Source organism: Melanostigma gelatinosum, assembly GCF_949748355.1.
Source record: "Melanostigma gelatinosum genome assembly, chromosome: 1".
NCBI classification, from domain to species: domain Eukaryota; kingdom Metazoa; phylum Chordata; class Actinopteri; order Perciformes; family Zoarcidae; genus Melanostigma; species Melanostigma gelatinosum.
Window position 1 is genome coordinate 2,495,492 of NC_136634.1, and position 14,746 is coordinate 2,510,237.

Sequence of the window (14,746 nt, forward strand, 5' to 3'; positions counted from 1 at the left end):
TCCAGTCTGCTGAAGATAAATGCGTGTTTTACACATCCTGTTGAGACATAAGTCCTCTAATCCTTGATATATTCTTCAGGTGATAGGAGGCTGATTTTGTAATTGTCTTGATATGGCTGTTCAGGTTGAGGTCTGAATCCATAACTACACCGAGATTTCTGGCTTGGTTTGTGGGTTTTAACATCAGTGACTGAAGCTGAGCGGTGATTTTCAATTGTTCGTCCTTGGTACCAAAAACAATTACTTCTGTTTTATCTTTGTTTAATTGAAGAAAATTCTGGCACATCCAGTTGTTGGTTTGTTCAATGCAGTTACCCAGCCCTTGTATGGGGTTATAGTCCCCTGGTGACATAGTAATGTAGATTTGTGTGTCGTCTGCATAATTATGATAACACACTTTGTTGCTTTCCATAATCTGAGCGAGTGGAAGCATGTAGATGTTGAACAGAAGAGGCCCCAGTATTGAACCTTGGGGAACACCACATGTCATTTTAGTCAGCTCTGATGTGTAATCAGCTACAGACACAAAGTATTCTCGGTCCTTCTTGAAGGATTCAAACCAGTTAAGTAGATCCAAATCAATTCTGATTTATATTTACTGAGGATCTGAGCAAAAGTAATTTTTATTTACTCAATATCTGGGTGAACTTGATTCATATTTACTAATCCTCTGAGGGAAATTGATTTATATTTGCTGATTATTTGAGTGAAATTGATATGAGCTTACTAAATATCTGGATAAACGAGCAGTCACGCTGCCAATATTCTCAACTACACAGTGAAAGATGCTCAGAGGTGAATTTAATGATGAAAGATACGAAACTTATAGAAAATGTACATTTCTGGTCTGTTCCTCTGCTGCGTTGGTGCTCAGCCCTCTGGAGTCTTCGGACCGGGTCGCCTACCTTTGGACTACTGGAACAAAAAAATAAGCTCACTCTCCTTCTGCCTTAGCTAGGCTAACGTTAGCATATAGCAGACACCTGTAACGCCTGGAAGTATCCTCAAGTATCCTCAAGCAGCACAATGCTTGTTGTGATTGTATGTAATGGTTGGCAGCTGGCCAATAGAGGGCCATGGGGCGTGGCCCCACCTTGAGCCACAAAAAAAATAAAAATAATAATAATAATAAATTATACAAATTGTCAATATTTGTATTTTTGAAATATGGAATGTACAAATAAAACAAATTAAAAAATTGTTTTCCCATGTTGTATAAAAAATGTTACCCTTTAATCTACTCTTCTGTGATTGGCTGAAAACTGTCTGAATATAAATGTAACAACATCCACATAAGTTTTCAATGAAAATTGCAAATACATTTAAAAACAAATGTGTACTTATTTTACATTTACTTAAAACAACTTATATGTATCTATTTCTCCAGAACTCCAGGCTGAAGGAAATCCCACATCAACAGGTAAATAGAGAAACAAAAAAGAAACAAAGAACCAGTGAAGCAGAATCGGAAGTCAAGTTTTAGTTTGATATTTTATTAATTAAATTAATTTCTTTACTGACGACTCTCCTGTTTCTGTTCAGAAGCTGTCAGGTTGGTGGGAGGAGACAGTCGCTGTGCAGGAACACTGGAGGGGAAACATGAAGAAGACTGGAGACCAGCAGGTCTACATTACCCTGACTGGAACCTGAAGACAGCAGCTGTTGTCTGTAGATATCTGGACTGTGGCTCTGCTGTTTCTATCAGAGAGAGAGAGGAGTCCTCAGAGAGATCTGTGTGGAGGCTCAGACCTCACTGTGTTCAGTCTGGATTTACTTTGAGAGATTGTTTAACATCAGATTACTCTTCCTCCATCGTGGATCTCACCTGCTCAGGTAAGCCCATCAGTGACATCATCTATGACAGCAATGTATCCAGGTGGACACACACACACACACACACACACACACACACACACACACACACACACACACACACACACACACACACACACACACACACACACACACACACACACACACACACACACCAGCTAGAATGGCAGCAGACTTGTCTGGTGAGCTGCTGCCTCAGTAAACCAGGTGCTGAATGCACAAACATATCTTTACGTATGAAACCTCCATGTCTGCTGCTGCAGGAGTCCTCTGGGCCGACCAGCAGCCTGAAAGGACTCCTCCTGCAGCTCCACAGCTTTCTTATTCACTGGTTTCCACCAGCAGCTCTTTGGTTTCCACCATAACAGGAACCAATGACCTACTGGACACAACTTAGAGCAGCTCAGCTCAGCCGGGGGCTCGTCAGTACCTCCACAGCGTCCTTCAGCCTGGACACTCCTGAAGGAGAGTCCAGCCCCATCGCTTTACATTCAGGGATCATTTTATGAACACATTCATATTCTGAGTCACAGATCTTCGAAGAAAAATAAGACAGAATGTTATTTAGTGTCTGGTGTCTTTCATCTCTCGCTCTTTCATCTTCTGTCATCTCTCCAGACTCTGTCAGGCTGGTGAATGGGACGAGTCTGTGCTCAGGCAGACTGGAGGTGAAGTCTAACCAGTCTAACCAGTCTAACCAGTGGTGGTCCTCAGTGTGTGAAGAGGACTTTGACCAGCAGGATGCAGAGGTGGTCTGTAGGGAGCTTGGCTGTGGGGTTCCTTCAGGCCTCCAGGGGGCGCTCTATGGAGAAGTGGAGGCTCCAATGTGGACCAAAGAGTTCCAGTGTGGAGGCCGTGAGTCTGCTCTCCTGGACTGTAGAAGCTCAGGCTCAGATAGAAACACCTGCTCACCTAACAAAGCTGTTGGACTCACCTGCTCAGGTAGAAGAGGAGCTGCAGCTTTGATCTGGTTCATCTCTGTTCCACTGAAACTCACTTTGTTCTTCACTGACGACTCTCTTGTTTCTGTTCAGAACCTGTCAGGTTGGAGGGAGGAGCCAGTCGCTGTGCAGGAACACTGGAGGTGAAACATGAAGGAGACTGGAGACCAGTACATGGCTCTGACTATGACCTCGACTATCACTGGAACCTGAAGACAGCAGCTGTTTTCTGTAGAGAGCTGGACTGTGGCTCTGCTGTTTCTATCAGACAGAGAGAGGAGTCCTCACTGAGATCTGTGTGGTTGATCTACTCTCACTGTGTTCACTCTGGATCTGCTCTGAGAGATTGTTTAACATCAAGTTTCTCTTCCTCCATCGTGGATCTCACCTGCTCAGGTAAGCCCATCAGTGACATCATCTATGTGCCAATCTAATTCCTATGTTCTGGTCCAGTCCCTCTGTAACTACATCCTGTGACTCTGTCTCTGAAACACTCTCTGAGGTGCTCTCTCCCTTCATGAGCCTCACCTGTCTCTTCCTTATTTGTACCGTTAGATTCCACATTGTCTGCTTTCAATGTGACTTGTTTGCGTGTTTAACTCTACTGGCTCAGCACCTGGTGCTGCTGAAGTGGAGACATGTTTCTTCTTCTAGTTCAAGGCACATCTTCTGAGGTGTGGATTCTTGTGTCCATCAGTACGTCCCATAGCTCTTCATTCATGCAGGTGTTTCCCTTCATTTGATCTCAATGTAACCGTGCAGAGAGAGAATCTCTTTCTCAGCAGCAAAGCTGTCCAGGTGGAACACTGATACTGTTTATCAAAGCTCTTCTGATGTTCTCACGTTGCTCCTCATAGATGTCAAGCTGCACGATGTCTTTGTCCTGATGTTTCTCTTCTGTCTGCATGTGAGGAGAGTTCACAGCGTTAAAGCCTGTGGACAGCAGTTGTGTCTTTTAAAGGTGTTTCCTTCACTGATGCTGTTGATGAATGTTCATCAGAATCCTGCAGCTCTGAATCAGCTCCGTTGAACAGTGAAGGGAGATCTGTCACACACACTGAACCCAGAAGCCACTGGTAGTCCTCCAGCTGTGCATCTCCTGCATGTAATGAAAGATTCAGAAAGTCTCACTGAGTGTCAACAACAATGTTCCTCTGCTCAGCATCTCACATCAGTGTGCAGCAGTAGGTCTCTGTGTTCAAAGGCCTTCTCCTCCAAGTGAGTCCAGAATAGCGTTCTCTGTAGAGTCCTGGTCCCAACACAACTCACAATCTTCAAGGCAACATCCCTCCTTCCTTCATGTTGAACATCTTCCACCACAACGCTGATGGTGGATTCTACATGTGTCACGGGAGTTCACGGTTAGGACCCAATAGCAAGACCACAGGAGACAGAAGTTGATATAAACAGGTTTTATTTAGCCTGAATAACGAGGACAGGAAGGTGTGGAGCCCGTGGTCCGACACCAGAGAGTAGGCAGATCGACGGTGTGAGTCCCGTGGTTCGACACCGGAGGGCTGGCAGCTTGACGGCCTGTGTAGTCCGTTTAACACAAAGGAGGGCAGAAGATGCCACGGGGTTGAAGCGGGTGAAAGACGGTACGACCTGACAACCCCAGACTGCAGGACCAGAGTTTATATAGTGTCAGGGGAATCATTGGTGGGACCTGAGTCTGGTGTGTCAGGCTGCAGGAGGTGATTAGCTGAAGTAGCTGCAGCTATGTGGCCATGGGAGTGTCTGGTCTGACAGGGATCCTGACAACATGATAGTGAAGGAAGTAGAGGAGCATGTCTCTGTGTCAGCACATGATGAACACAGCAGCACTAATCCGTCTCTCAGCTTCTCTGCACCGTTTTGTAATGCAGCTCCAAAGTGCTGTACTTTGGTCAGACCACGCTCACAATGCAGACAAGACACACGCTGTTTGACCTTCAGTCAACATGAAAAGAATCCTCCTCCCAGTCTGACTCAAGATGTTCACTTCATCATCTGTTCATCTTTGTGTTTTGAGCGAACTTAGCTAGCTGGTTACTGATTATTATTATTATTTTAAATATTATTGACTCATTTAATTGAATCTCTGAATGATTGTTTCATGACATCTTGTTATTTAGTGTCTGGTGTCTTTTATCTCTCGCTCTTTCATCTTCTGTCATCTCTCCAGACTCTGTCAGGCTGGTGAATGGGACGAGTCTGTGCTCAGGCAGACTGGAGGTGAAGTCTAACCAGACTAACCAGTCTAACCAGTCTAACCAGTGGTGGTCCTCAGTGTGTGAAGATGACTTTGACCAGCAGGATGCAGAGGTGGTCTGTAGGGAGCTTGGCTGTGGGGCTCCTTCAGTCCTCAAGGGGGCGCTCTATGGAGAAGTGGAGGCTCCAATGTGGACCAAAGAGTTCCAGTGTGGAGGCCGTGAGTCTGCTCTCCTGGACTGTAGAAGCTCAGGCTCAGATAGAAACACCTGCTCACCTAACAAAGCTGTTGGACTCACCTGCTCAGGTAGAAGAGGAGCTGCAGCTTTGATCTGGTTCATCTCTGTTCCACTGAAAGTCACTTTGTTCTTCACTGACGACTCTCTTGTTTCTGTTCAGAACCTGTCAGGTTGGTGGGAGGAGCCAGTCGCTGTGCAGGAACACTGGAGGTGAAACATGACGGAGACTGGAGACCAGTAGATAACTATGACTGGACCCTGAAGGAAGCAGCTGTTTTCTGTAGAGAGCTGGACTGTGGCTCTGCTGTTTCTATCAGAGAGAGAGAGGAGTCCTCATGGAGATCTGTGTGGTTGATCAACTCTCACTGTGTTTACTCTGGATCTGCTCTGAGAGATTGTTTAACATCAAGTTCCTCTTCCTCCATCGTGGATCTCACCTGCTCAGGTAAGCCCATCAGTGACATCATCTATGTGTCAATCTAATTCCTATGTTCTGGTCCAGTCCCTCTGTAACTACATCCTGTGACTCTGTCTCTGAAACACTCTCTGAGGTGCTCTCTCCCTTCATGAGCCTCACCTGTCTCTTCCTTATTCGTACCGTTAGATTCCACATTCTCTGCTTTCAATGTGACTTGTTTGCGTGTTTAACTCTACTGGCTCAGCACCTGGTGCTGCTGAAGTGGAGACATGTTTCTTCTTCTAGTTCAAGGCACATCTTCTGAGGTGTGGATTATTGTGTCCATCAGTACGTCCCATAGCTCTTCATTCATGCAGGTGTTTCCCTTCATTTGATCTCAATGTAACCGTGCAGAGAGAGAATCTCTTTCTCAGCAGCAAAGCTGTCCAGGTGGAACACTGATACTGTTTATCAAAGCTCTTCTGATGTTCTCACGTTGCTCCTCATAGATGTCAAGCTGCACGATGTCTTTGTCCTGATGTTTCTCTTCTGTCTGCATGTGAGGAGAGTTCACAGCGTTAAAGCCTGTGGACAGCAGTTGTGTCTTTTAAAGGTGTTTCCTTCACTGATGCTGTTGATGAATGTTCATCAGAATCCTGCAGCTCTGAATCAGCTCCGTTGAACAGCGAAGGGAGATCTGTCACACACACTGAACCCAGAAGCCACTGGTAGTCCTCCAGCTGTGCATCTCCTGCATGTACAGAAAGATTCAGAAAGTCTCACTGAGTGTCAACAACAATGTTCCTCTGCTCAGCATCTCACATCAGTGTGCAGCAGTAGGTCTCTGTGTTCAAAGGCCTTCTCCTCCAAGTGAGTCCAGAATAGCGTTCTCTGTAGAGTCCTGGTCCCAACACAACTCACAATCTTCAAGGCAACATCCCTCCTTCCTTCATGTTGAACATCTTCCACCACAACGCTGCTGGTGGATTCTACATGACAGTGAAGGAAGTAGAGGAGCACGTCTCTGTGTCAGCACATGATGAACCCAGCAGCACTAATCCGTCTCTCAGCTTCTCTGCACCGTTTTGTAATGCAGCTCCAAAGTGCTGTACTTTGGTCAGACCACGCTCACAATGCAGACAAGACACACGCTGTTTGACCTTCAGTCAACATGAAAAGAATCCTCCTCAAGATGTTCACTTCATCATCTGTTCATCTTTGTGTTTTGAGAGAACTTAGCCAGCTGGTTACTGATTATTATTATTATTTTAAATATGATTGACTCATTTAATTGAATCTCTGAATGATTGTTTCATGACATCTTGTTATTTAGTGTCTGGTGTCTTTTATCTCTCTCTCTTTCATCTTCTGTCATCTCTCCAGACTTTGTCAGGCTGGTGAATGGGACGAGTCTGTGCTCAGGCAGACTGGAGGTGAAGTCTAACCAGACTAACCAGTCTAACCAGTCTAACCAGTCTGACCAGTCTGACCAGTCTGACCAGTCTAACCAGTCTGACCAGTCTGACCAGTCTAACCAGACTAACCAGTCTAACCAGTCTAACCAGTCTAACCAGAGGTGGTCCTCAGTGTGTGAAGATGACTTTGACCAGCAGGATGCAGAGGTGGTCTGTAGGGAGCTTGGCTGTGGGGCTCCTTCAGTCCTCCAGGGGGCGCTCTATGGAGAAGTGGAGGCTCCAATGTGGACCAAAGAGTTCCAGTGTGGAGGCCGTGAGTCTGCTCTCCTGGACTGTAGAAGCTCAGGCTCAGATAGAAGCACCTGCTCACCTGGCAAAGCTGTTGGACTCACCTGCTCAGGTAGAAGAGGAGCTGCAGCTTTGATCTGGTTCATCTCTGTTCCACTGAAAGTCACTTTGTTCTTCACTGACGACTCTCTTGTTTCTGTTCAGAACCTGTCAGGTTGGTGGGAGGAGACAGTCGCTGTGCAGGAACACTGGAGGTGAAACATGAAGGAGACTGGAGACCAGCAGATGGCTTTGACTGGAGCCTGAAGGAAGCATCTGTTGCCTGCAGAGAGCTGGACTGTGGCTCTGCTGTTTCTATCAGACAGAGAGAGGAGTCCTCAGAGAGATCTGTGTGGTGGATCGTTTTTCAGTCTGGATCTGCTCTGAGAGAGTGTGCAATATCACGTTCCTCTTCCTCCATCTTGGATCTCATCTGCTCAGGTAAGCCCATCAGTGACATCATCTATGACATCATCTCTGACAGCAGTGTTTCCAGTATGTTTCTTCCTCTGTCACAGTGACAGTCAGTGTGTTTCCATTGGACTGTACTGTAAAGGTATCCAGGACAACGACACCCTGAAGTGTAGAGAGGTGGGCTTGTTTCTGGAAGCTTCAAACCTCCAGAGACTGCTGAGCTCCACCTGGAGGACACACCTGTCTGTCTGTCTGTCTGTCCTCTGACATCGCATCCTTATTCAGGGTCCATCTTGTTCAGCGGAGGGTAAACATGAACTGTCATCATCTCTCTTTGTTTCCAGACTTGCTGCTTCAGCCAATCATCACCGTGTCCTCCTCAATGTACGGGGTCTCCGAGGCCCAGCAGCAGGGGGCTCCGGTGCTCAGGCGCTCCACCTTCACCATCAGCTGCTCCATCCAGCCACAGTACCCAGGAGGCTCCTTCCAGCTCACCTTCTCCTCCTCCAACTCAGCACACAACGACACCCAGCCAGCTGTCAATCACTCTGCCCACTTCCTGTTTCCTGCTGCTGAGCCCGCCCACCAAGGAAGCTACAGCTGTGTTTATCACCTCCATGTTTTTAATCATACCTTCTCCTCTGAGAGCCGTCTGCTCTCCATCACTGTCTTAGGTAAGCTGACTGTTTACATGCAGGTTTGAAGATGATTGGTCCAAACTGAAGATGATCAGCTGACCACAGAGTCCATGTTGTGGAATGACTCTGGGCCTCCTGTCAGTGTTGCACATGTCATATAGTAACCAAACCTAAACACAGTCTGTAACAATCTACTGTAGCACAGAGCAGGTTTGGTTACCAGGATGACTCTGGTTCTCTGAGAACTGAAGCAGCTTCTGACGCGACCAATCACAAAGCTCCACTGCCACCACATCAGTCATAACACCCCTTAGCCCCCAACTCTCCATTTTCAAGTGTAGTTCCTCCACCAATCAGAAGCAAGCAGGGCGGTGTGCTCCGATACCTCACTCAGAGAAACATTGTTATCCTGGAGAACAAACGCTGAGACGGTGGTTAACGTGTTGATGTGTGTCAGTGATTGTAGGTTTCAGGGTCAGTGGCAGCTGTTGGACTCATGATGTCGTGTGATGTGATGACTGTCCATGTGTTTGTTCAGATCCAAGACCTCTGATCATCAGAGCCATCGTCCTGCCGCTGGCTCTGCTGTTGCTGAACGTTGGCCTTTACTTCTACTGTAAGGTACGGACACACGTCTGCTGTTTAGACCAGCCACTGAGATGAAGCTCTCGCTCTGTGTTCAGTCAACTGAAGACAGGACTGTGCTGTCATGTCTCTGCAGGCCAACAGGGGGCAGATGCCGTGCAGACAGAAGAACACTCAGCTGGTTCGTTATAAGACGGGTGTTCCTGCAGCTGAAGAAGAAGAAGAGGAAGAAGAAGAAGAAGAAGAAGAAGAAGAAGGAGCTCAGGGAGCAGAGTAGCTCCTCCAAGGAGCTCATCTCACATCCAGATGGTTTCTACCACACAACCACCACCAGCTCCCTTTGATACGCATGTTCCCTTCAACCATCAGGCTGAATATGATCTCACGTTATTACAGCCCGTCTGTCTTCCTCTCAACAATGTGTTGGTCTCTCTACACCTTCTGACTTCCTGTCTGTGGCTCTCAGCTCCAAGCCCATTGGTTCCTGCTGAAGACGTGAATCTTTAAAAGTACCTCACGGACATAAAGCTTCATTTAAAAGTGGACTTGAGAGCAGGTTTACCAGAGTCCAAGCAGAAAGCAGAGACTATCAGGAACAATGTTAATGTGAGATATTAAACATGAAACACTGACTTCTATCTTCTACATTCTGTAGAACGACACTCAATGTTGACAATCTGTTGCTGTTTGTCCTTTAAAACATAGAATGAACTTCATGACTTATTGTAGTGAGCAACATGTTGGCAGCAGGACAACTTTTAGCTCAAAGATAATCATAATAATACAAATAGGAACAATGTCCCGCTGTGATCGGCCCCTAAAAACTCATTTGTTTGTGATTCAGAGATGTTACTATTTTGCTCATATGTAGTTCAGTGTGGCTTTGTGGCACAAGGCAGTAAAACTGCCTGTGCCAAAGCACACTGTATATTATCCACCGGGCTTAATAAACATAATCAGCTTCATCCAAAGTTTGGTGCGCTTCTCCGCACACAGCGTTGCCAACAGCTGCGTGAAAAATACATCAATGTGTGCGGCCTGATCGGGAATAGTGTGCATTCTATTTTTCGGAGAGATTCGCACAGCTGTTTTCCAGAAAATCCCAAAAAACTGAGCCCCATTCACTTGAATGGGGTTTCGGCGTGAGAGCTAAAAGAACACTTACCTTTGGGCCCATATTGACGAGCCGTACTTTAACGTAGAAACAGGATTCAAAGTTTAAAACGTAGACAAAACGCTGCGCTTTATTCAGCCAAAGGGACATTTTGATAGCTAGCACAGTTTTCATGTTTCAGGAAAATGTTGGGTCCGTTTCAGATTTTATAATGGGTGTGTATTGCGCAGCTCGTTCAGCGCTAGAGTGACAGCATAACCGTTAGAGTGGAGCAGAGCAGGAAAATATTCTGTGATTTTTCCAAACAACTTGCTTTCGCTCCCACAATTTTTACTCTTTATACACCATTTTCCCCAAACGCTTGGAAATGTTGTGGTGGTCGCAGTAAAGTATCTATGGAATCCAACGGACTTACACATTTGGCTCAAAGAGCATGGCAACCAGTTACACACACACACACACACACACACACACGCACGCACGCACGCACGCACGCACACACACACACACACACACACACACACACATGACTTGGAAGCATGGACCTCCTGTCTGTCTGTCTGTCTGTCTCTCTCTCTGTCATACAGTCATTCAGGTCTTAGATATCTTTAGAGAACCCCCCCCCCCCTCCCATTTCAAAATAAAAGCTCCAGAGAGTGAATTCTAACTGGAATGCTTGTGATGAAGTCTGTCAAACATTATGATTCTGTCTCCTCTCCCCCTCTCTCACCCACCCAGTCCCACCCTTTCAAAATAAAAGCTCCACAAATACAAGATTCAATCCAAGAGTATGAATCTAAAATGCAGAAAAGAGAGTAGCGCTATCTCAATTGAACCTGAATGACGCTACCGGTAACATTGGCGTGTATATATTGCGACGGGCAGTAGAAGCCACACTGTCAAAATTTCTTTAGGAATTTTCTAGTTCATCATTGTAGTTCATTTTGTAATTAAGGATTTTGCTTACATCATTAGAAAATTGTAATTATTGATTTTTATTTTGTTCATAATTGGAGGGGTTTACTTAAATCATATGCATTTTGGTTAATTTTGTTATTAAGGATATTACTTATTTCATTTGAATTTAGCTCATTGTTGTACTTCATTAATGTTGCAATCAATCAATTTACTATTTTTTATTGTTACGGATTTTTCTTATTTCATAAGAACATTGTCATTATGGATTTAGCTTGTTTTGTTATAATCAATGATTTAGCTTCTTTCATAAGATTTTAGCTAATTTTTGTTCTTCCTAAATTGATTTCGTTTTGTAATTAAGGAATTACAAAAAATTATAATAAAGGATTTTGCTTAAATCATGAACATTTTGCTTGATTTTGTAATTATTGAAATTACCTTTTTCATTATATGTTTGCTTATTTTGTATCCATTTTCAACATTATGTCAGTAAGTAAATACGGATTTTGCATATTTCATAAGATTTTAGCATGAATCTGTAAATAAAGATTTTCTCCTTTCATAAGAACTTTGCTTCTTGTTCTTCTGAAGTATTTTGATCACTTTTGTGCTAAAGGGATTTTGATACACAATATCCTCCTCAAAATCAAACAATCTGAATAAAATATGAACACATACGTAAAACTGAACACTCATACTTGTATTGCACAGATGCTTAGTACTACTTTAACAAAGTACTTTAAGGGTTGTTGAACTTGGGTCCAGTCGGATCATTTTAGGACGTGGAACAGACAACATGTGAGTTTATTAAATCATCAGAACTAATAAATCACAAGAAGCTATTCGGTGAAGGAGAAACAAGCAAAGTGAAGCACCTGATGTACGGATCAGAACAGCAACACACAGGAAGGTGCTGGATGTGCTCACAGAGATATTGATCTGATGATCGACAGTCACATGGACCAGTCGCTTTGTGTACAAGCCTCACTTAAACCGTGCTGCTGCAGCTAAAAACAACACAAAGAGATTCACAGCTTCAGATCAATTTCTAAATAAAAAGCGGAGATTGAAAAATGAACCTGCAGAATAAAACAATTTGAGTCGATGTGAATAAAGAAAGCAGCAGAGCTGAAGACATCCTGCAGCTTCATGAAGCACTAATTCAAGTGAAAGAACACAGAAACATGATGCAGTGAACTGAGTGAGACACAGTGATAGAAAGCAAACAGTTACACACAGACTGCAGTTACAGTAGTAAGTAGCTGTAACTGCTGAAGTTAACACATCTATCAGAAATAATAAGACGACTCTGACAGCATTCATCTGATAGGAACAGCTCAGCCTGTCATGGAAACATTCCTATAATCTGCAATCAGTCCGCAGCTTCTTGTGAAATCAGATATCATCAGTTTCACTCACACAGTTCAGAGAGGTGTGAATATGATGTGTACAACTAAAGACCAGCAACTCATCAGTGAAGACGATCAGAGCAGAGAGCTCACAGATATTTCTCTGGAATCATTATATCAGAGAATAAACTGCTCACTCACACCAACAACAACGTGTTTTATTCTGTTCTTCTTTTAGTCAAGTTGTAATCTATTCTTCTAAATCCCGTCAGCGTATTTAAGATCATCTGGATTCATCCAGAGGGAAGTTGCTGTGCAGCAGTTGCAGTGAAAAGTGGGAAAAAGTCTCAAATTCAACTTAATGAAGTTCATATTTTCAGTGTCAAACAGAGAAGTCTTAGAGAACTGAGAGTTGGAGCAGAGCTGCAGATTGTTTCACATTCGTGGACCATCAGAACTGAATGCTGCTTCTACAGGTTTAGTTTGGACCTGAACCAGATCCTCAAAGTGATCCATCGTTTAATTTAATATTCCATAACAGCCGAAATAATAGTTTCATCACCTTTCTGTGTTAGAAGTAAAGTGAGTGAGGACACACACACTCTCCTCTGCTGTCTGGTGGATCATCAGGACACTTTCACTGCTGTTCTTTGACTCATGACAGAGCGATGGAGGTGGATTATGATTCAGATGCTCTGTGGCAGCTTTCAAATGTACAGAAAACTGGTGGAAGTTTGGAATGGTCGCAGCCAAAGGACTTCTCTTGAAGAGCTGGAAAGAAAGGAGCTGGACTGTAGAGCATTGGTTCTGATAGAACTGGTTCTGGGGGGTCTGGATCAGAACTCCAACAAGACTTTCTTGTGTTTTACCTCTGAGAAGTGAAAGGCAGGTGTGTAAGTTTGACTCCACTGAATATCTTTGGCTTCTGGACTCTCGGTCGGACAAACCAAGACATTTGAAGATGTCTCCTTGGACTCCATCTCAACAACGTGTGCTGCACTAAACACCACTCGTGTTCCATAGACTCAATGATTGATCACTTTAAAAACACAACTGATGGATTCATCAACTGTTAACATTATGCTTAGTTGCAGCTGTAATGTCTCCTCTCAATGACTGTCTGCTGATGTTGAAACATGTACCGGAAATAATAAGAAGACGCTGACCACATTAATCTGACAGGAACATCTCAGCCTGGCCTGGTGCTCATGGAAACAGTCGTATAATCAGCAATCAGTCGGCAGCTTCTTGTGAAATTAAAGATCATCATTTTCATAAAAACACAGTTCAGAAAGGTTTGTCAAAATTCACAGAGTGTAAATATTATCTTAAATGGACCGATTTAACAAAGGCAAAAGCAGCGAGAAAGAGACTCAAAACAACCACAAAAAGTTAAAAGACAAACTCGAAGAGACATAAACTGATAAAGAGACTCAAAACAACGACACATTGGAACAAAATGACTATAAGAGACATAATGCAACTACAGAGAGACTCCAAACAACCACAAAAGCTTTAAAACAATCACAACAAGATGTAAAACTACTACTACTACTACTACTACTACTACTACACACACACACACACACACTCATTTCTATACATTATACATGAATTTGACACTTTGTTTAAGACCGCCCTGAACAAACACTTAATTTCGTGACCATTTATTAATTGATAATGAAATGAATATAGGAAGACAAAACTCTTTATTTCTAATTTCAAGTGTTATAGAAGGCTCATAGACTTCCATTAAGGAAACAAATGTCGAAATCGCTCAATAACTTCAATTTAAAGTGGAGAAATTATGATTTATTGATGATTAATGATGATTTAATTGCTGAATTGAAGGTAATCCGTCTGTTTTCGGAACAGACTTTGGCTACATTGGGTCATTGCACATTTATAACCATTTAATAATCCTTGAAACTCCACGAAATGGGTAAATAAACCCCTCAGTGAACACCGAAAATATTATGGTCTTCATAGTGCATTCGATAAAATCATTTTTGGAGCATTGGGGAATTCTTTCCGTCCACATTATTTTCGTTTGAAATAAAATAAATCTGTATCTATATTTTTTGATACGGAACAATAAAAACGTCCTTTTAATTGGACCCAAATACGTCAGTGATATTTCTCTGAGGGTTTCTCTTTTCTGTGTCTGCAGCGACACCGTGTGGCCGCTACTGAGACGACAGAAACATGGAAACAATGGGAATTACTACAAGGGGAAAAAAACCATTCATAACGTTTGTCGTCACTAAAGTATTAGTTTGATTCAAAAAGATGAATGTCTGTATTTGATCTTTTATCATTGATGTTCGTCAAGGACACCGTCATTTTGAACAGGCGCCTCGTAGGACAGCTACCAACGGGGGTCCTT

The 14,746-nt window shown here is 43.7% G+C and overlaps 1 protein-coding gene across 1 annotated transcript in view; it reads left to right on the forward strand.

Annotated features, from left to right (window-relative positions):
* The window catches only part of LOC306782825 (scavenger receptor cysteine-rich type 1 protein M130-like), a gene marked incomplete at both ends in the record, with an annotated part of 11,812 nt that extends 2,334 nt beyond the window's left edge, over positions 1 to 9,478 (forward strand). Inside the window, 10 exons of the mRNA XM_079276297.1 lie at positions 2,452 to 2,775; positions 2,868 to 3,170; positions 4,939 to 5,271; positions 5,364 to 5,501; positions 6,984 to 7,415; positions 7,508 to 7,783; positions 8,101 to 8,430; positions 8,933 to 9,015; positions 9,116 to 9,160; positions 9,446 to 9,478. Coding sequence (XP_079132423.1) covers positions 2,452 to 2,775; positions 2,868 to 3,170; positions 4,939 to 5,271; positions 5,364 to 5,501; positions 6,984 to 7,415; positions 7,508 to 7,783; positions 8,101 to 8,430; positions 8,933 to 9,015; positions 9,116 to 9,160; positions 9,446 to 9,478 — 2,297 coding nt within the window. The remainder of the gene's footprint in view (positions 1 to 2,451; positions 2,776 to 2,867; positions 3,171 to 4,938; positions 5,272 to 5,363; positions 5,502 to 6,983; positions 7,416 to 7,507; positions 7,784 to 8,100; positions 8,431 to 8,932; positions 9,016 to 9,115; positions 9,161 to 9,445) is intronic.
* Between the last annotated feature and the right edge of the window lie 5,268 nt (positions 9,479 to 14,746).